This window comes from Microtus pennsylvanicus, chromosome X (assembly GCF_037038515.1).
Source record: "Microtus pennsylvanicus isolate mMicPen1 chromosome X, mMicPen1.hap1, whole genome shotgun sequence".
NCBI classification, from domain to species: domain Eukaryota; kingdom Metazoa; phylum Chordata; class Mammalia; order Rodentia; family Cricetidae; genus Microtus; species Microtus pennsylvanicus.
In genome coordinates, this window is record NC_134601.1 from 37,899,395 (window position 1) to 37,920,568 (window position 21,174).

The window sequence follows — 21,174 nt, forward strand, 5'->3', positions numbered from 1 at the left end:
GTATGTATGAGACCTTCAACCAAGGATAATTAGATGAGGTTCTTCCAAAGAACGCTATGCAAGGTTCAGACACTAAAGTTTTATATATATATACAAATGGTGGCACTGTATATGTGGTTTCTTGGATATCTGAGAATAAATTGATATAAACTTCAATCCATTTTTATACACATTGCCAAGTTTCCATCTAATTCGAATTTTAAGTTACAGGTTCTGCTAAAATAAGAAAGCTTGCTTTGATTTCATGTGACTACCTGGGGCTAGTGAGTCCAGAGTTGCATGAAGAGTTCACAGCCTCATTGCCATAGGTCAACAGTGGCCCTGGGCCTCAGTGAACTTGTTGTTCTATCATGCTTGAGGTATTCTACTCATCTGCATGATCAAAAGAAGCTGTGTACCAAGACCATACTCTATTATGTAGGATGAAAAAAGATGAGAAGGGTAAGAAAGGCCTAATCTCTTTAAAGGCTGGTTTCAAAGATAAGAGGTAATGCTGCCATTTGCATCTCCTAGTCAAGAAATTTAATAACATGCTTCATGGAGCTGAAAGGACAGTGTGAAACACCTTCTTCAAATACGGGTCTTCATTTTACCTGGCTATGTACCCATCTATGTATGCTTGATTTCCACAGTGTCTGAAGCTGATGGCTTGTAATCTCAGCCACATCACCTCCAAAGATAAGTCATCTTTCTACTGGTAACAAATGAAAACCATACATTATAATACATTATAATTCTTAATTATTTTCCTTTGTTCCATCAATAGAAACAAGGCCAGGAAATACTATGCCTTGTCTGTTTTCAGAATTGGGTGCGAGATGGAAGCTCAGGAAATGCCTAAAATCATGATTTGATTTAATTTGGATACACGCCCATGACCATGTCAGCACTAGTACCGTAAGCAAAGTTGGATTTAGGCAAATATTATACAAACAGAAACTATGGGGTTTATTTTGATGAAAAAAAACTCTAATTTCACTTAGGGAAGTGTCAGGCATAGGTTCAACACAGCTGTCAAAAAGGACAATACATACAAGTAGACCTGTTGCTTAGGATTAAGATGTTCATTTATAGCTCTTAAATTTGTGGGGGAGGGATGCATAGCATTAGTACTTTTAAATAAGGGAATTTGTTGCAATAAAGGTTTTCAGTCTGCCCAGAAATGAGAAAGCTCTGGCTAAAAATGAATAAAAATAACTTTAAAAGAGAAAATTTAGGGTTGAAATATGACTTAATCTGCAACATAAATATGGAAATGATTCTTCTGAAGAGAAAGTACTAATAAAAATTGTATCAAAAAGAAACATTTTACCAGGCCTGGAGGTCTATTTCTGTAATCTCAGCCACCATAGGCAGAAGGATCATGAGTTTGAAGCTAGGCTGGGGTATGTAGCAAATTAGAGGATTTAGAGCAATTTTGGGAACTTAATGCCTGGCTTTAAAAGTGAAAACTTGTAAGACCAAAATTTGAAAAACAAAAGAAAGGCATCCTTAGTTTTGAAAAAAATAAGGATAACAAGTTATCCAAATATATATCAGCATCCACTGGTAGAAAAGAGAAATATGAGATTTGTCAGTAAATTCTACCACTAATGCAGGTCAGTGTTTTTCCATGATGTTAGATTTATTGAATGCCAGTAGATTCACAAGCTACATTGGCTACACCAGCTTTACTTATCTGAATACTCTCGGTTTGACTTGGGTTCATGACAAGAGAAAATTGCAAATTTTCATTACATTTCAAATTGACTGTTAGCATTCATAACATTCAAATCACATACCTACAAATTATCAAAACCTTTAAAAGGTTTAACGAGACAATAGGAGTAAAAAAGCAACTTAGAGTATCATTGTGAAGGGTCAGGACAGATATCCATCCAGCTATTGAGTTGATGAACAGATCACAGAGGTTAATGATGAGGGCCCAATGGTGTGGAAATGGGCAGCACTGGTGCCAGGCAAAAATATGTTGAGCTGAACCGGAGGATCATTGAAAATTTGTCTCTTGGCAATCTCTAAGCCAGAGGATATTCTGATAACATTGAGTGACCCACAGCAAAGACATGGGTTGGTATGCTAAGTTTCTGTCTACAGTGCTTTTTCTTAACTGGGCCTTTGTGTCCTTTGACCACACTTGAAATTCCATATATTTGGTGTGTTCAACATCTGGGGTTATCTTCCTATTGTATCTCATCCTGTTATGTGTCTTGATAAATCTTCTAAGTGAATATAGGACTGGTCATCCATAGCTTCCGACTGTATAAAGTCCTTTTTTTGTTTGTTTGTTTTTTGTTTTTTCGAGACAGGGTTTCTCTGTAGCTTTGGAGTCTGTCCTGGAATTAGCTCTTGTAGACCAGGCTGGCTTCGAACTCACAGAGATCCATCTACCTCTGCCTCTGAGTGCTGGGATTAAAGGCCTGTGCCACAACTGCCCGGGTAAGTATCTGCTTTATACGCTGAGTAAAAAAACAAGGGAAAGAGGGAGAAAAGAAAGTCAGAAAGGACAAAGCAAGAGAAGGCAGCTTGAGGATCATAATGCAGGAGGAAGGAGAAAAAAAACAACAGCAAGGAGCTGAAGTAGTCTGACTCTCCAAATTTTGCATTCCAGGCTTAATCAGAACAGACCTAATGCTGCCTACAGGAATACACTTACTAGAACTCTTTGGGACTGTGTTCTACTACATTCTTTTATCCCTGAGTGTTTTCAAGACACCAAAAAAAAAAAGAAGGGGGGGGGACAAAGTCTAGTAGGACACAGGTACTATTTGTTCTTGTTCTTGATTTCTAATTCAGAATTTACTTCTGCTGCTCTATTGGTTCAGACCTTCAATTTTATTTCAGTCAGCAAATGTTTTTAAAGCATTTATGTAAAGTGTAGTTAAAATTGTTTCTCATGGTTTTCTACAGAAAACATACATAGAAGAAAGCAAATGAAATTTTGGACTGCATTCAGAAAATAGAGATGATCAATATTGTAAGAAAATGGTAGGTTTATTTATTTATTTCTTTGTTATTTGTCTTTATGTATATGTATATGCCTTTTTGAATCCAAGTTAGTGTTAAGTCTTTTTAAGGATGCTTAGCTAGTAACAAGGGTGCTGAGAGTCAAACTCTAGTCATTAGGACTACACAGTAAGGACTTTTAAGTGCCAAGCCAACCTTTCTATCTTATCTTATCATATTTTAACATCTTATCTTATCTTGTTGTCTGTCCATCTATCTATCTATTTATCTATCTATCTATCTATCTATCTATCTATCTATCTATCTATCTGTATTTTGTGTGTGTATAGGTGTGGCTATACCACTACACTCCTATAGAGTCATCAAGTTTGGCAGTGAGCACGTTTATTCATTGAGCTATCATGTTGGCCTCAAGTTTATAAAAATAACACTATTTATTAAAAATACAATAAGTCAACACAGCTTAACAAAATAATTTGAACAAATGGGAAATAGTTGGTAAACACTGGTGAAATAAACTGGGGTAGTTTCTCTCTCTGTCTCTGTCTGTGTGTGTGTGTGCATGAATGCATGCATATCTACACATGTTCATATATGTATGTGCATAAGTGTACATGATATATGAATATGTATGATATATGTGTGCATTCATATTTGTGAGTGTGGATGCATGTTTGTCATGGTACCCATGTGGATGACAGAGGATATTTTGAGTTTCAGCCTTTGCCTTTTACCTTGTTTGAGATCAGGGTCTCTCTTTTGTCGTTTGCCACTACAGACACCAGGTGAATAAGGCCAGGAACATCCAAGAATTCCCCTGCCTCCATTGCTTATCTCTGTGTAATAGCACTGGGATTAGAGAACAGCAAAACCAATTTTTTGACATGTGTTCTGTGGATTTGAATTCAGGTCCACAGACTTGTATGCAATGCACTTATACACTGAGCCAGGCTACCAACTCAAACGATGGAAGATTCTAGTCTCCTCACACAAATGCTCATACTTTTCACGATACCTTTTGATAAATAATCCTAAATTACCCTGACATGAGCCTCTCAAATACTGAATACCTGTTACTAAATGTGATTTTTTGTGTGTGTGTGTGTGTGTGTGTGTGTGTGTGTGTGTGTTTGAACAATCTAAGGAAGTGTAGGATGGGAGCAAGCCTTTACATGAGATGGTCACTGTCCATATTTTAAAGAGATAAATAATGAGAGATCTCCTCACAAATGTAAATCCTGCAATGCGTAGAAAACTTATCAAAGAGGAATTTGTTAATTTTGAAAATCTGAAAATTTGAGTGTCCTTGTCATGATCTTTGATCATGATATGAAGAAGGATTGACCTCATTACTAGTGACTGAATGGGACTCTCATAGTATGATAGGATGCACTTGTTTTCTTTTTTTTAAAATTTAATTATTTATTTATTAAAGATTTCTGTCTCTTCCCCGCTACCGCCTCCCATTTCCCTCCCCCTCCCCCAATCAAGTCCCCCTCCCTCGTCAACCCAAAGAGCCATCAGGGTTCCCTGCCCTGTGGGAAGTCCAAAAACCACCCACCTCCATCCAGGTCTAGTAAGGTGAGCATCCAAACTGCCTAGACTCCCCCAAAGCCACTACGTGCAGTAGGATCAAAAACCCATTGCCATTGTTCTTGAGTTCTCAGTAGTCCTCATTGTCCTCTATGTTCAGAGAGTCCGGTTTTATCCCAGGCTTTTTCAGACTCAGGCCAGCTGGCCTTGGTGAGTTCCCATGAGAACATCCCCATTGTCTCAGTGTGTGGTTGCACCCCTCGCGGTCCTAAGTTCCTTGCTCGTGCTCTCTCTCCTTCTGCTCCTGATTTGGACCTTGAGATTTCTGTCCGGTGCTCCAATGTGGGTCTCTGTCTCTGTCTCCTTTCATTGCCTGATGAAAGTTAATATTCAGGAGGATGCCTATATGTTTTTCTTTGGGTTCTCCTTCTTATTTAGCTTCTCTAGGATCACTAATTATAGGCTCAATGTCCTTGACTTATGGCTAGAAACCAAATATGAGTGAGAACATCCCATGTTCCTCTTTTTGGGTCTGGCTTACCTCACTCAGGATAGTGTTTTCTATTTCCATCCATTTGCATGCAAAATTCAAGAAGTCCTTGTTTTTTACTGCTGAGTAGTACTCTGTTATGTATATATTCCATACTTTCTTCATCCATTCTTCCATTGAAGGGCATCTAGGTTGCTTCCAGGTTCTGGCTATTACAAACAATGCTGCTATGCTTGTTTTCAAATTTGTATTAGTATGTATCAGTTGTATGCAATTGTGGACTTCATTGTTCTGTTTTCATACATACATACATATAACAAATTTTCATCATATTTACACCACGTTCACCCTCTTTTGTCCCCCTTCCTCTCACTCTTATACTTACATAATAGTCACCTTTCCTCTTCCTCTTCCATGTCATTGTTTTTCTGTGCTAGATTTCACACATGAGAGAAAGTGTGCCTTTATTACATATATGCTCATTTTGATGTAAAGGATCTTTGTTTCAAGACTTACCTTCCTGGAAGACAACTCTTGTTCTCTGCTAAGAGGTAAGACTCATCTCCCCCACACAGATGCCATTGTCTTATGCGCAGGGAAAAAAAGACAAATTTAAAAGTTAATTTGGGCATTAATGGCCAACAATTTAATCAATCATGCCCCTGCTCTAAAGCCTTCACAAAGCCCAAAGATTTGGGGTCAGGGTGCTTCTGGGTAGCTGAATATGTGGTGGTGCCTGGAGAAGGCAGGGGAGCTCTGTGACCTGTCTCACATGCCATTCAAATCACCAAATTATTCATCTGCATATTCCATAATATTATTTGTAGTGAACGAAGACATTTAAGCGATGTTTCCTGGCTTTTGTGAGCTATGATAGAAAATGAATGTAACTCGAGAAGGAGGCTATCAGAGCCCTGATTTGTAGGTAAGCTGTAGCAGCCCTCAACTTGCCATGCTTTTTGAAATAAATCAGAGGACACCCAGATGCTCTCTGTTAGGTAACTGGTTGGTTACTGGTAGAGAGAAATGCTTACAGATTTGGATGGCCAGAGGTGAAATAATTTGTATGACTCTAATTGTGTGAAAAACAGGGAAAATCCTTCGTGTTTCCCATTCCCTTTTCTTAACTTTTGTTGATTTCTTGTGGATTTCTGATCATGCATCCTGATCCCACTTATAGCCCTGTCCCTTCTTTTCTATTCCTAAGAGTTAAGTGTACTTATTGTCTTCAAATTTTGCCTCCCCATTCTATTTTGAACTCTCTTTAATTTGTTGTGATTCAGCCATTCTACTGCATGAGTTCATTTATAGAGAGCACCTTTCAGTTTCTCTTTGCTAAATCTAATAAACAATTCCCAAGTCCCATCTTACTTCATCTAGCAGGACCTTTTGACACTGCCTGTCATTGTACTGGTCCTGGAAACAGTTTCTCTACTTGGAAAAAAGTGGGACACCACCAACTCTGACATTTTGGCCTCTGCTTCATGTCCTTTGTACCTTCCTCTTTATACACTGACCTTCTCTATATTTGAAGGTTCTAGTCCACGATCCTCCTCTACCATACATGTCAACACTACCTCATCTACAGTATCTTATAAGTAACTTCCATTGTGCCAAAGTACTTTCAGTACTTCCATGGCTCTCAAATTTGTACTTACAGCAATGGTTTTCCCTTACTCTGCAAAGTCAACTCTTCACTTACTTCTACCATTATTATTCTGGTAGATTAAATGTAAGTATTGCAAACTGAACTCCTAATTCTCACCCTCAGGCCCCAGAAGTAATTATCAGTTGCCTATGCCAAAATAGAGGCATTTTCCTTTGATAGTCTACCCCCAATACACTATTAAATTATTCCGGTATCGCCATTGCTGTCATCCTGTTCCAATTCACTAAGTGCTTTACCATGAGTCATTGCTTCTACAGTATCTTTTTATGTGATGGTCTTTTAAAATATAATTTATGAGGCTGGGGAGGTGGTGACATCATTGAAATGCTTGCTGTACAAGCATCAAGATCTATGTTCAGACCCCAGCACCTATGTGATATGGGCATGGGTCTGTAATACCAGTGTTGGGAAAGCAGATAGAGCAGGATTCCTGGGCTTTCCTGGCCAACCAGACTAGACAAATTGGCAAGATCCAGATCCAGTGGGAGACTCTGTCTCAAAACCTACAATGGAGAGTGACTGAGGAAGATAACTGATGTCACTCTCTGGCCTCCACACATATGTGTACACACATACATGTAAACCATGCACATGTGCATGTATACAGTAATACATACATAATTAAAGAAAAATATAATTTATGTCATATCAATATGCTCATAGCTCTCCAGCTGCTTCATGTTTCACTACAAGTAAATAAAATATTTACTACTGTGACACCCCCTGCCATGTCTAAGTAGATGTAATTATCTTCCAACCTTTCCTATTCTCAAGCCTGGTATGATGGCAAACCCCTCTAATTCCAGCACTTGGTAGGTGGAAACAAGAGTATAAGGAGTTCAAGGCTAGCTTCCACTATATAGCAAGTTTAAGAACAGTTCCAGCTACATGAAACCTTATTTCTAAAAGCAAAGCAGCATTAAACACATACACACACAGACACAGACACACACACACACACACACACACACACACACACACCTCATACCAAACCACAATATCAAATCAGCCTTTCCTATTCTCTGTCTCGCTGGTCTTGCTATTCCTGGAACTACTAAGCCTAAGCTTATTACTGCTATGGGGCTTTAGATTGTGCGATTTCTTCTCCTTGGGAAATTCTTTCCATATATCTTACTCTGGCTAATTCCCTCCCTGAGAATCTTAATGTCACTTTCTCTGAGAGACATTCCTTCATCATCCTATCAAAAATGAACCACCATCATTGTCATTCTTAATACCAAGCTTTTGCACAATTTATAAAGATTTGATGACTTCATTATCTGCCTCCAACACAAGAAGTGAAGGTAAATACTGTTTTTTATTGTTCATTGCTGTATCTCCAGTACTTATAACAGTATGTGGCAGATAATAGGCTCCTAAAATTAATTTCTGTATAATAGATATATAATATAAATACTTAATTGTATTTGCAAACATTTGTTTCTCTAACTGAAGGCATAATATGATGCAATATATTATGATCTAGTAAATACCAGTCCCATGTTCTTTCAGCCTGTATCTTGTAGACATGAAAGAACAGACTGGCAAAATAATAAGTAAGGATTCTAAAACCTACTTTTGCACATTGTGCATTGTGCTTGTAATGACTATTGAGGTGCTGGATGACAGCCTATTCCTTGCCTTTGAAGTAGTTGCATGATGTGAATGTTTTGGGTACAGGACACGATATTTACGAACTAGCCTTTGAAAGCATCAGAGGAGTGTGGAGGAGGAGAAGTAGAGGAGGGGATAAAGATAGAAAAAGGGAGGAGAGAGAAAGATTGCTTGTTATATCCTGAGCAGTGATCTCTGTCAAGGCAGTACTTTTCTCTTCAGCTAAAAGGTATTTTTAAATTAATACTTTACTGATTTTTAAGAATTTTTTTCAAATTGATGCCCTACATAAAAAGCATATAGCCACCATCTTTAGAGGGTTATTATGAAAAGTGTTTTATTGCTTTGTTGGGTGGGATTATAAAATAACAAAGTTCTCATCTGCTTAAATTAGAGACAGATTTTGAATTATGTAAATTGTGCACAGATGCTGAAATGTGTGAGATGATTTTTGAATGTATGCTTTGAACCTAGATAATACTATGGAAGTCAAAGGCAAATTCTTTAGCTTGGATAGCACTTTAGGAAACTTGCTTGCCAGATGAACTCAGAATACCATATGGGAATCTATCTAAAGGGGGAATAAAGAATACGATGATTCCTTATGGGTTGATAAGATTTGTTGAATGTATTCTATAAATATTAGTGAGCATTTATATCAGCACTCAATCTTAGCAGGGATGTAAATATAATGATGCTGTAGCTAACTGAGTGCTTAAATGATATGTTACAATAAAGATCCTACCTGTATTTAATTTAAATATAATTACCGTGATCATTCAGCCTGTACCAGTATTCCTAATGTCTTATTTTTGTATGAAACTATTTGCATTATTTGATTGGTGGCAGTCATGATAAATTTGTGTGGCTCAAAGTTACTGTTTTAATGTATGTGAAACCATATTCAGAATTCCTTACTTGCTTATCTACTGTGAGACATGTTATTATCAAAATTACATTTGACTCACCAAAAGTTCATAGGCTGACTGCTGTATGTGTGAGGCATGAATCAATCTCAGCACGCTATTAGGTCTCAAAAACCTGGCAACTTCTAGACATGCTGATTCTGATGCTGAGTCATGGCCGTATCCAGAAGCTATGAATAGTTTACACTTGTTGGATGGTGTCCTTGAAAGAAGATTAGTTATCCAGTAATGCAGTACTTTTGAGTCACATCCTAAAACCATGACAAGAAGCACTAAAAGCATTGCAGACTGACTGATGCAATTGAGAACAACATCCTAGGGAAAGATAATGGACCATGGCTAAGACTGGTTGGAAGACTGTGTTCTCTGTTTAAAGGTGCATGAGCTTTAGAAAACGATAAATATCTTTGATTGTTTTTATGACCTTCCAAAGTGTATTTTTTCTAAGCTTCAAGTGCCTCTTTTGCAATATTGAGGTAATAAAATTAGCTATCAACATTTGAGAAATTTAGCTGTGGTAATTTGCATGAAGTACCTGGTACAGAGATTGATCCATGGTAAGGGCTAAATAAACTACAGATACTATGATCATTTTCTAAGGTCATATGGCAAAGTTGGCATTAGAGCCTCAAATTGTTTTCTCATTTTACCTGCTGTACAAGTAATCAAGGAATCATTGTTCTCTCTCTCTCTCTCTCTCTCTCTCTCTCTCTCTCTCTCTCTCTCTCTCTCTCTCTCTCTCCTTTCTTATATTAACTAACATTTTCATTCTTTCCAAGTTCTGTTATAAATTGCTTGGCTTATATCTTTAGATACCTTGAAATGTGAATAGAAAATACCTAATTTTTTAACACTAATTCTATTTAGTTTGCCTATAATAAATAATTATTTGTCTTTGCAAATTATTCTCTTACTTTTTAAAAAAAACTTCAATGGCTTTGTGGGAGCCTAGGCAGGTTGGATGCTCAACTTACTAGACCTGGATGGAGGTGGGGGTTCCTTGGACTTCCCACAGGACAGGGAACCCTGATTGCTTTTCGGGCTGGGGGGAGACTTAATTGGGGGAGGGGGAGGGAAATGGGAGGCGGCGGCGGGGAAGAGACAGAAATCTTTAATAAATAAATAAATAAAAAAGTCATTTGATTTCAAAAAAAAGAAAAGAAAAAACTAGGCTGATTTTTAGATAGTTTAGGAAAAATTATTTATTTTTGCCAATATAGAAAAGCAACAAATTATATATTATTGGACTAGAAAAATTGTGTGCAATTTGTGGATCATGAACTTTTCACAGGGGCCACCTAAGACCATTGGAAAACACAATTCATAACAGTAGCAGAATTATAGTAGTGAAGTAACAATGAAAATAATTCTGATTGGGGGTCCCCACAGCATGAGGAAACTGTAATAAGAGGTTGCAGAATTAGAAATGTTGAGAACCACTGCTTTAGAATATTTTCTGTTTCTTCCTTCTCCTGCCTGCCTTCCTTTTCTATGGCTTTTCTCAAACATGTGGCCTTGTGACAGTCACATCACTTCTCTCGTACTGTTTGCAACAATGATTCTCCAAACCTACGAGCTAAACTGATTCAATAAACTATTTATACACTACTGAAACCTCAACAAACAAAAGAAATTATTGTCATTAAATATCAATAAAGTCAGCATAATGGATCATCAAGAGTATTTGAAACTGGAGATTAATTTTAAGTGCCTAGTTGTCAACATTGAGATAAAAAACATCAAAAATGGGGGGGATAAATAGATAGAAGCAAGTTATCTTCAAGTTTTGACTAGTGGCAAGATCCTTGTAAGCAACCCTCTTTCATGTTTATAGAGCAATTTATTATTTTCAAAGTACTTGCATATACGTAATATAATTTGAACATCAAGAAACTCCAGCCAAACTTGTATTATTATCTTTATTTTATAGGTGGAAGATATTTGCTTCTAATTTGCTCAGTAGTTTAAGTACCAATAAAACATAGGTGGTTATTTATACTAATAAACTTCTAGGCTATAAACCAATTACTTTCCCCAAATAATAATTGTCAGACTTTAAAATACTTTGTCATAATTAAAAATTTGCCTTAGATGGCATTTAGCACCACCCATAAGCTTTTCTTGCTTGTGATTTGTGGAATCATTGTCCTGGCCCTCTGGCTATTTCAGGAACACCTACCTTAAGTTTTTCTGTGTTCTTTATTATCTGGCGGAAAGGAAAACAGTAGAGATTCAATTTAGTGTCTAATGTGGAGAGGAGAGGACAAAGAGAGCTTGTGATAACTGCCTGTGATAATACCATTTCTTGAGAAACCATATTATTGGTAAGTACCTGGAGCTTTTCCAGTAATGCAAGGATAATCCAGCCAATTCTTTGTGTGTGTGCTTGTGAATGCATGAGTGACTCTCTCTGCGTGTGTGCGTGTGTGTGGTTGCTGGTGCTGGAACTCAAAGCCTTGCTCAGGCAAGGGAGACATTCAATCACTGAGTTCAATCTTCACCCTCAGCCTTGGCCAAACCTTATAGCAAAGGGTTTTGTTGTATTATTGTAAAGAAGTACGGAAGGAAGGCTGAAAAGAGGAAATCACTGTAGGTTTGCCATTCCAAAGGAGACTTTCAATGGGAAACTGTGTCAGCAACAGTGTTACGTAAAACCAAATGGGTAGAAACAGGAAGCTGCTTTTCTTATTGCTCTTAGGCATGGAAAATACCTAGCCGTAATTGATATCCATGGCTCTGGTTCTACATTATTTATATTTAAATCCCTGCTTCAGCATTTACAGTCTGTACGACCTGAGGCATGTTGTTTAACTTCTGAGTTTCTTAGCCTCTGGTTTCTAAGATGTCATGAATACAGTATAAATGTTCAAGCTTGACTTTAACAGTTGTGTGAAATAATACCTGTAAAATGAACAATGCTCAGGGTTCATTGTAGGAGATATTATTCTCTTGACAGAAATTGTGACTTGCTATTTGGTTCTTATGCAAAATAAACAATTTATTTGGATATTACCAGGTAAAACATACAAAGTCCCTAAGTCCCTATACTCAATGCACACACACACACACACACACACACACACACACACACACACACACATATATATATATATATATATATATATATATATATATATATATAGAGAGAGAGAGAGAGAGAGAGAGTTTTCCTCTGTTCTCTTGGGAAATGTGGTTGAAAAGTAAATGGTATGGTAGTTGGCGTGGGTAGGGACAGTAGGTTGTGGAAAGTTGGGTGTGAGGAGGTTTTTGATACAATAGGTGTAGCCCGACTTTGTAGGACAAGCAAACGAAGTGGCTAGTTATGGAAAGGATGTCAAAAAGACCTGGTTTTTGATCCTACCTCTGCCAGTGGTAAGTTGTGTGAACTTGGACAACTAGTCTTCCTCTTTGGCGGTTAGTTCTTCATTTAAAAACTTGGATTTCTGTCAAGATGAGTTGTTTGATACATTTCCAGTATGTCATGGACATTTAATATTGTGTATGTGTGCATTGATTACTTCCCCTTCCTTTTGTCTTCAAATACACCTTGTGAAAAAATCCTGGAACCAGTGTACTAATGCCAGTCTCAGTGCTCTAGTGACAGTCCTGCATCCAGGAAGTCAATGATAGAACTGTCTTTGTATTCTTTTCGACAGGTCTGGGTTGGCTTCAAGGTGTAAGTCACAAATTTATGTTGGGATTTTATCTAAAAATGTCCCCAAGTGCTATCTATCCTATTTTCTCTGTTTAAGTGTTTTGGACTGATCAAGTAAATGGTATTTAATAGCTGAACTTTAATTTTAGCAGCCTGTAGGTAGAAATGGGACAGAAGACTTGAAAACTTTCTACTAAGAGCCAGTGATTTGACCACAAGATTCTAATAGGTTGCAGTTGAAGTTTACTAACTTTAGAAGGTTTTAAGCAAACTGGTTGAAGAGGATGGAATAAGAGAAGAGCTCCACCTTCCACTTAAACTGTGAAGGAGAAAATAAAAGTGGTCCACAGATCTTTAGATGCATAGACTTTCATTCTCAACTTTCTATGAAATGGTTGGTCCCAGGAATGGAGATTCCAAAAGAAATGTGCAAACTTAAGCATGGTAAAATTTCCTTACCTTTACCATTTCTTCTATTTTGGAAATTATAATAATTTCTTCTTTCACCTTTACTTTCTTGCATACAAAATCTCCCTCCTCGTCTCCTTATTCTCTTTCAGTTCATATCCTCTTTTTTCGTTAGTTGTTGTTGCACACATATCTGTATAGCTCTTTTGAAAGCTCAGAAAACAGAGTGGAAAGGAACATGAATACGGCAAGACACACAGTAAAATGTCTTCTGGATACGGCATAGACATTGAACTCACTGAAGAAGCGGCTATTTGAATAAGACCCACAAAGATGGGGAAACTGGCTTTTCTTGAACAACCCACAACAGTTAATGGTGGTTGGGAAGGAGTGTACCATTTTTCTTGGTAATGTAGTCACTGATACCTTACCCCTGCTCCAGTAAATAATCTCCCATCTATGCTCATATACATTGCATGAACTAAACTCAGTTTGTCATAAGCAGAAAGAAGACATGAATGTAGAAGGAAGAATTGTTGAGTGTTAGAGCAGGAGGGACGGAGGTTAGGAAAGGGAAATAGGTGTAAAAATGACTAAAATTCATCATATGCATGTATAAAACTCTCAAATAATTTAAAAATGAAAAAAAATTTTAAAATGATGTAGATATTTGTAGGTATTAATCCTTGAAATTTTGATCATAAAAACAGTGTTCTTGAAGTTTAAAAAAGCTCAACTGTGTCCTGTGACAATGAAATGCTGTTACAGCTTTGAAGAGAAAGGAGAAGCCCCGATTTTCCCTTTAGATGTATCACTCCTCCTGTGAGTTGTGTGGACAATGTGCTGGAGGTAGGAATGGCTGGATAAGATCCTTGATGACAAGATCAATTAGAGTTAAGAGTTGTAAACAAGAGTAAATGGAAGAGGGAAGAAGTAAGGAAGGCTTAAATATTATGATATTTACTGAGAGCCAAAAATGGGCATATCTGGGATAGTTAAGAGTAGACAGTGATGATTTAATAGTTATGAAGAACTAGAACAAATTTCTTAGTTTTCTGGGGTGTTCATGTGGATTTTTAAATTAGTTTAAGAGTAGAATAATTTCAAATACTTTTTTGGTAAAAAGTAGCATACCTCAGCATGTTTTGTTGGCATCTAGAATAAGTGGTTACTAGGAATACAGGGTGGAGGGTCTAAGATTCTCCTAAGCACTAGTAGGGATATTCTTCTGGCTTTGATTTCAGGAAGAAGGCTTCTGGAAGTCACTATATCTTAATTAGAGTCTCAATAAGTCTGTATGGTTGAGCTTTTACCATTATTTTTATTTGAGTTGGTTTTGATTATTTGAGGACCAGAACACATTTGTTGCTATTGCATTGACTCCAAGATTGATTTCCATTTCCATGGTTCAAGGATCACAGTTTCCTGTCTCAGTAGAAAGTACACAGAGAACTCCCAGAAATATCATTAGCTACATTTACCCACATGATTATTTGAGTGTGATAAAGCCCCACTGTCATCTTCTCTTTCTTAGAGTGGAGCCTTCAGCACACTAAGTCCTGGAGAAATGGCTTTTATGGGTGTGGATACCAGATGCCTGGGTCTGTTACTTCTTTGTGCAATAATTGAACCTTCTTTGGAAATAAAAGGTAAATGAACAAATTAAATTTCTTTTAATGGAGTCATCTTAAAGGATATGAATGGTATTTTCACTCTTTATCATGAAAATATAAAACTAGTAGATAACATTATTAGTAATATTTCCATGATATAAAAATATGTTCTTGTATATGTACAAGTAGAAGATAAACTAATGATCACATTTTCTTAGGTAAAATGCCAAATCATACAGCAATTTTCAAACCTCTTTTATGGGATTTTTTGAGGAAATAACTTAAGCATTTGAAGAGTATATTCTTGCATTTGAAAATTATATTCTTCTAGCACAACATGAGTCCTATGACAACTGGATAAACCAGAAAAGGGAAGTTTAAACTAAAGTATATGAAAAATCTGAGTTTTCAGTGTCTAATGAATATTGAATTTGACACAGATTCATTCTCAATGGAAAGGCTGAGAGGAATCCCTAGTCAACTTGAAGTTAAATTCAACATTCAGCAGAGAGAATTAGCCAAACATTAGCATGAGGGCAGTACTATAGTGCTAATCGAGTTTTTACAGAGAAAGTTTATAGGAAAGTCTTGCTTTGCCAAACTCCAGATAATTATGAACTGTGGGGAACTATGTATTCAATTAACCCCATGAACTACTCACAAGACATGCCTATTCTCCAAATTCTTAAGCTGCTCAGGCATAGGGAATATGTTTTTCTTGCATCTATCACCATGTTTTATACTGACTGTATCAAGATACTGAATCAGTATTGATTGCTTTTTACTATTAGACATATTTATATAACTACCATTTATGTAATATTATACAAATCCTGGTGTATTTGTCTGCTAAAAAGATTCCATAGCGAGTGTATTTCTGTGCAGCCATCGTTCCTAGAGAGGCAATAATCACATGTTGCTTATGTGGTTTCTTTAAAAAGGACAGCTACAGAGAAAAATTATGGACTTCAACAGATTTATTTTTATATAACTTTTCTAATGTAGCATTTGGACATTATTATTTCAGTATAGCCACAAGGTTATGAAGCTGCTACTACCAACAAATTCCTTCATTCTCTTCCAGAGAAACTCTGTGCCTCTGGTGATCACTAATCTACTAGTCTTCAAATAGGGTATTTTGTATAAATGAAATCACTGGGGTTTTTTTGTTTGTTGTTTTTGGTTGTTGTTGTTGTTTTTCAAGATAGGGTTTCTCTGCGGCTTTGGGGCCTGTCCTGAAATTAGCTCTTGAAGACCAGGCTGGGCTCAAACTCACAGCGATCCACCTGCCTCTGCCTCCCGAGTGCTGGAATTAAAAGCCTGTGCCACCACCACCCTGCCAAATCACTGGATATATAGGTTTATGAGATGGGTTCCCTTCACTTAGCCTAATCATTAAAAGCTTTTCCAGATACAGTCTTTTTATGTTTTTTTTATTGATTTTTATTGAGCTCTATATTTTCTTTGATCTTCTCCCTGCCTCTCTCCTCCCCCTTCAACCCTACCGCCAAAGTCCCCATGCTCCTAATTTACTCAGGAGATCTTGTATTTTTCTACTTCCCATGTAGATTAGATCTATGTAAGTCTCTCTTAGTGTCCTCATTGTTGTCTAAGTTCTCTGGGATTGTGGTTGTAGGCTGGTTTTCTTTGCATTATGTTTGGAAATCACTTATGAGTGAGTACATGTAATAATTGTCTTTCTGTGTCAGGAGCTAGAAAAAATTATTTTCAGTTACAGTCTTTTATCGGTGCTTTATTCATTTTGCTAGCTATGTTATAGCTTATAGAAATGCTAGAATTTTATTAAGTAATCATCTAACGGACATTTGAGAATTATTCACATTCAACAATATTAGTCATAAAATACAGGACAAATATAAATATTTTATTAATTGCATTTCAGTTAATCCTCCTCAGGATTTTGAAATAGTGGATCCCGGATTACTAGGTTATCTCTATTTGCAATGGAAACCTCCCGTGGTTGTGGAAAACTTTAAGGAATGCACACTAGAATATGAGTTAAAATACCGAAATGGTGATAGTGACAAATGGAAGGTAAGTAAAGCAAGGCTTGGAACAGCAGAGTGAGCTGTTCATTAGAGGTTTTCTTGTATTACTGACTCTAGTATCCACCACTTTGTGTGCCTTAACTGTTGTAATCAGTACATGAAAAGCTCTCATGGGAGCTTCTGTGTATCCTCAGGAAAATATTTTCCTTTTGTCCAGTACTAAGACTACTTTTGAGAGGACAACAAAGGAAACCAGGTCTCCTAGAATGTAAGCTTCAAGAATACTTATGCATTTTGCTGTACTTTTACAATTTATTATTATATCAATTCACTTTCTACAATTCTGACAAAATACCTGATGTGTTAAATCTTTGCATACACATCACAGAACATGACATTGCTTGTTCTATGTATGCGAAGGTTTCAATGAATGCTTATTGATTTTCTATACAATAACAGTTGTATTCATTCAGAGCTTTGTTGTTGAAGGTGTCCCATCAGTGCTATAATTCAGCAAGGTAGTTTCAATGATTAATCCATGTTATTTATTGAACGATGTTTTAGGCAAAATGCTTAACTGCATTCCAGAAACATAAAACTGTATTATATATGATTTCATCCTTTGAAAACTTACAAATTGTCCAGTTTGTGTCAGGTACCTCTGAGGCTCTTTTTTATTTTATTTTATGGGATTTCTGAAAGTTTCAGATTATATCTGAAAACGACAAATCATTAGCCATGCAATACTCACATTGTTGAAAGTTATCTATTTAACTCCAAGTCGTAAAAAGCTTATGGTCCCATCACAGAGCCTTTCCCCTTACTAAATGTTTTCTGTCTTTTTTTTCAAATGACCTTATCAAATAATATTATCTACAGAGGTGATATCTGTTAGAAATGTAACTTGGGCACTATAGTGAATAATTATATTAGATTTTAATAATTGTTTAGTCTTACTAATATGTATCACTGTTCAATGTATTTTTAAAATGGAAGTATTTCATCTTTTTTATCAAATAGACTATCATTACTAGGAATCTAATTCACAAGGATGGGTTTGATCTTAACAAAGGCATCGAAGGAAAGATACGTACGCATGTATCAGAGCAGTGTACAAATGTATCAGAAGTTGAAAGTTCATGGATGGAAGCTTCTTATCGGACATCAGATGCAGGTCAAAACAAAGTTTCTTTTACACATTTGATTCTATCAGGAAAAAAAAAACATGTAGAGAATAAATTCCTTAACCCCTGTATAGGTGATTATATACACAGTAAAACATGTAACAATTAGGCACAAAATAGAATCTGTTTTATTGTTAGTGCCGTGGCTTTCTGAGCACATTAAAAAAAATTGTGGTGCACACTTTATTGTGTATAGTGTTCAGGAAGAGGGCACCAGATCTCATTACAGGTGGTGGTGAGCCACCATGTGGTTGCTGGAAATTGAACACATGTCCTCTGGAAGAGCAGCCAGTGAGTGCTCTTAATCACTGAGCCATCACTCCAGTACCCAAACATTTTTTTTAAATAAATCTACATCTTATTAGTAGAGTCCTCAACATGGAGCCATATTACTAAACATGAATGGGTATTTGCTCCATTTCTGAGAGCATCTTAGAATAATTAATTTAGGATTTTGACATAAACTAGTGTCAGTAAATAAGCCCTCACATGTTTTCAGGTTTGCAATATCCTCTTTAACAGTGAAGTGATTTCTGATAGCTTCCTTTTGCAGAGTTTCTCATTATGCTGATTGTTAAATAAAATAGAAAGGCCAAAGGAAATAAAATTTCATTGTGATTACGTAGAAAATTTGTCACTATGTCTTCCAAGTATTCATAGTTCATTCATTTCCTAGGAAGCCTGGAAACTAAAATTCAGGATATGAAGTGTATATATTATAACTGGCAGTATTTGGTTTGCTCTTGGAAGCCTGGAAAAGTAGCACATTCTGATGCCAACTATACTATGTTTTTCTGGTAAGTATTTTTGTACTTAGAATCCAACATTGGGCAAACATCTGTCAAGATTAGCACACAGTACAAATAACTATATTTCAACTGAACTGCAACAACTATCTTCACCAAAGTTATATTTATGATGATAATTAATCATAATTATGTGAGAATTTCAGACTGAGCATACTGTAAGGCATCAAGTGACTATTTCTACACATGAGGAAATATTGTATCCTATAGATATCTGGGTTTATAGTTTGAAAAGTTTTTGTACATTTTGTTCACTTAGTTTTTTAAAAGCAGCTCTCTGTTAAACTCGATCTTCTCACTGTTTCTTAACTGCTCCTGAAGCTTTTAAACATAGAGCCTTTTAAAATTTTATTTCCTGGAAAATCAAGAGTGACTCAGTTAATGACATGAACTTGAGGTTAATACTCTTCTTGCTCTTAGACAAATTTGCCTCTGGGACAAATCTGTATGTTACCTATATAATGCCCTTCGTGGTGAAGAAAAGGAGGGCAAGCTGGCAGCTCTGCTAAACGATCAATTATTTTATGTCTGATACTATTAAATTATTCTTGATCCTAAAAAAAATTTAAAAGATTTTATTTCCTATGCATATTTAATATGTTCTGGTCACAATTAGCCCTCCCATCCTTTATTTCCTTCCATCCCTCTTAGCAAACCCTCTCCTACTATCATCTCCTTTGTTTCATTTTAATTCTCATGTTGTGGTCAGCTGAGTTTAACAAGGGCCACCTGTGTGGGCATACGTTTGGAGCATGGGTGACAGATCAGTGAAAACACAGTCCCCTACACCAGTAGCCACTTCCTTAATTGCTTTGTTGTAAGACAATCACTACACTCTGACATTTTTTGCTAAGTTGTTCATCTGTTTTTCATTTCCCATATCTACTGTAAGAACCTTCATTTAGACCCTTCTCATTCCTCACCTGGATGACTGCCATGACCTCCCAAATGGTGGTTGCTGTGAATGCAGCATTTACCCCTCCCTCCTGCTCATTCTGCACGCTGTAGGTACATTTTTCTTTCAAGTTTTTGTCTCACTGTATCACTACCTTTCCAAAACTGTAATCTGCTATGAAATTTTCTATTCTGTGTTGATCCATCTCTACATTCTTTTCCTTATCCATGTCATGCGCATCCTGTGATCTGGAATGGCCTCTGGCTCATCCTTTTACCAATTCTTTTTTAGCCTTACAGGCCTATGTGGTAGCTAATTCACTGACGTTGCTGTTGAACTACTGCTTCTTACAACTTCCTTTGTTGTTCAGAGGGTATTCAAAAGTATCTCATGTATATAGTTTGGATCCTCAAGTTCTTTTAAAATTAGCGGATGTGACCCAATCCTTACATTTCTCTTACCTGTCTACAGAAGGCCACACTCACAATAGATTACAACTAAAAGAATGAAAACAATGGTGATAACATCGATAAATGAAAAACATCAGAAATTATGCATACTAAAGAAAGACAAATCAAGAAAAGATAAACTTGTAGTATTTGTGATTTTTCAGCTCCAAGTATGGTTGCATCTTTTAAAGGAAAAACATGATATATAAATGATGGGGTATGAAGGATTAGTGCTTTTGAGAATTGTGCTTTAAACTCTGCTCTGGAAACATGATTCTGGGTAGATTTTGGCAGACATTTCATCTAGGGGGAATGTTTGACTTTCAATATCTTGAATTGGATGGATAAATTTCTAATTTTTGGTCAATAAATCAATAAATATTAAACATTTATTAAATAAAAGACACTACTATTGATTACAAAGATACAACAAACAAAAGAGGAATACACGTTTCACTCATTCATGCTTAACATAATCTTATCCTTACTAAGTGGAATGTGGATGAACAAATATTAATGTTTTAAAGATTGTGAATCAGTTTTTTCACTGACCTAAGCCACACAGTCAGTCTTTGCAAACTCGAACATCGGTTCGAGATAGTTATGTATACATGTCATCGCAGAATTTGAGAAGGTAACATGTAACAATCATGAGTTTGACACTAAGTCCTCTGGCTACATATTAAGCTCTAAGACAGCGGATAGTGAATTCTTGTGTCAGAGCAAAATAAATAAACAAAATCATAGCTATGAAGGCTCTCAGGCTGTAAGCAGACAATTAACCAAGAGACTACAATTTAAAAACACATCCCTAAAGTTGGGCATGACATATAAAGTTCTTTTACTAGAGTCTAGATATTTTCGGTAGCTCCTTATCAGCTACTATGCTGGTTTCATTTCATAAGGGAGTTTTGGCTGCTTTCAAAGCCAAAGTCATACTCTGAACTGCAAGCTAGTCT

At 36.5% G+C, this 21,174-nt stretch overlaps 1 protein-coding gene across 2 annotated transcripts in view; it reads left to right on the forward strand.

The window, feature by feature from the left end:
- Positions 1-21,174, forward strand: part of Il13ra2 (interleukin 13 receptor subunit alpha 2) — a 52,279-nt gene that overhangs the window by 22,491 nt on the left and 8,614 nt on the right. For both annotated transcript variants that reach the window (XM_075957148.1, XM_075957149.1), the window contains exons 2-7: positions 2,908-2,989; positions 11,414-11,520; positions 14,794-14,908; positions 16,776-16,927; positions 17,902-18,055; positions 18,742-18,862. In XM_075957148.1, the coding sequence (XP_075813263.1) occupies positions 14,827-14,908; positions 16,776-16,927; positions 17,902-18,055; positions 18,742-18,862 (509 nt within the window). In that variant the 5' untranslated portion in view covers positions 2,908-2,989; positions 11,414-11,520; positions 14,794-14,826. The remainder of the gene's footprint in view (positions 1-2,907; positions 2,990-11,413; positions 11,521-14,793; positions 14,909-16,775; positions 16,928-17,901; positions 18,056-18,741; positions 18,863-21,174) is intronic.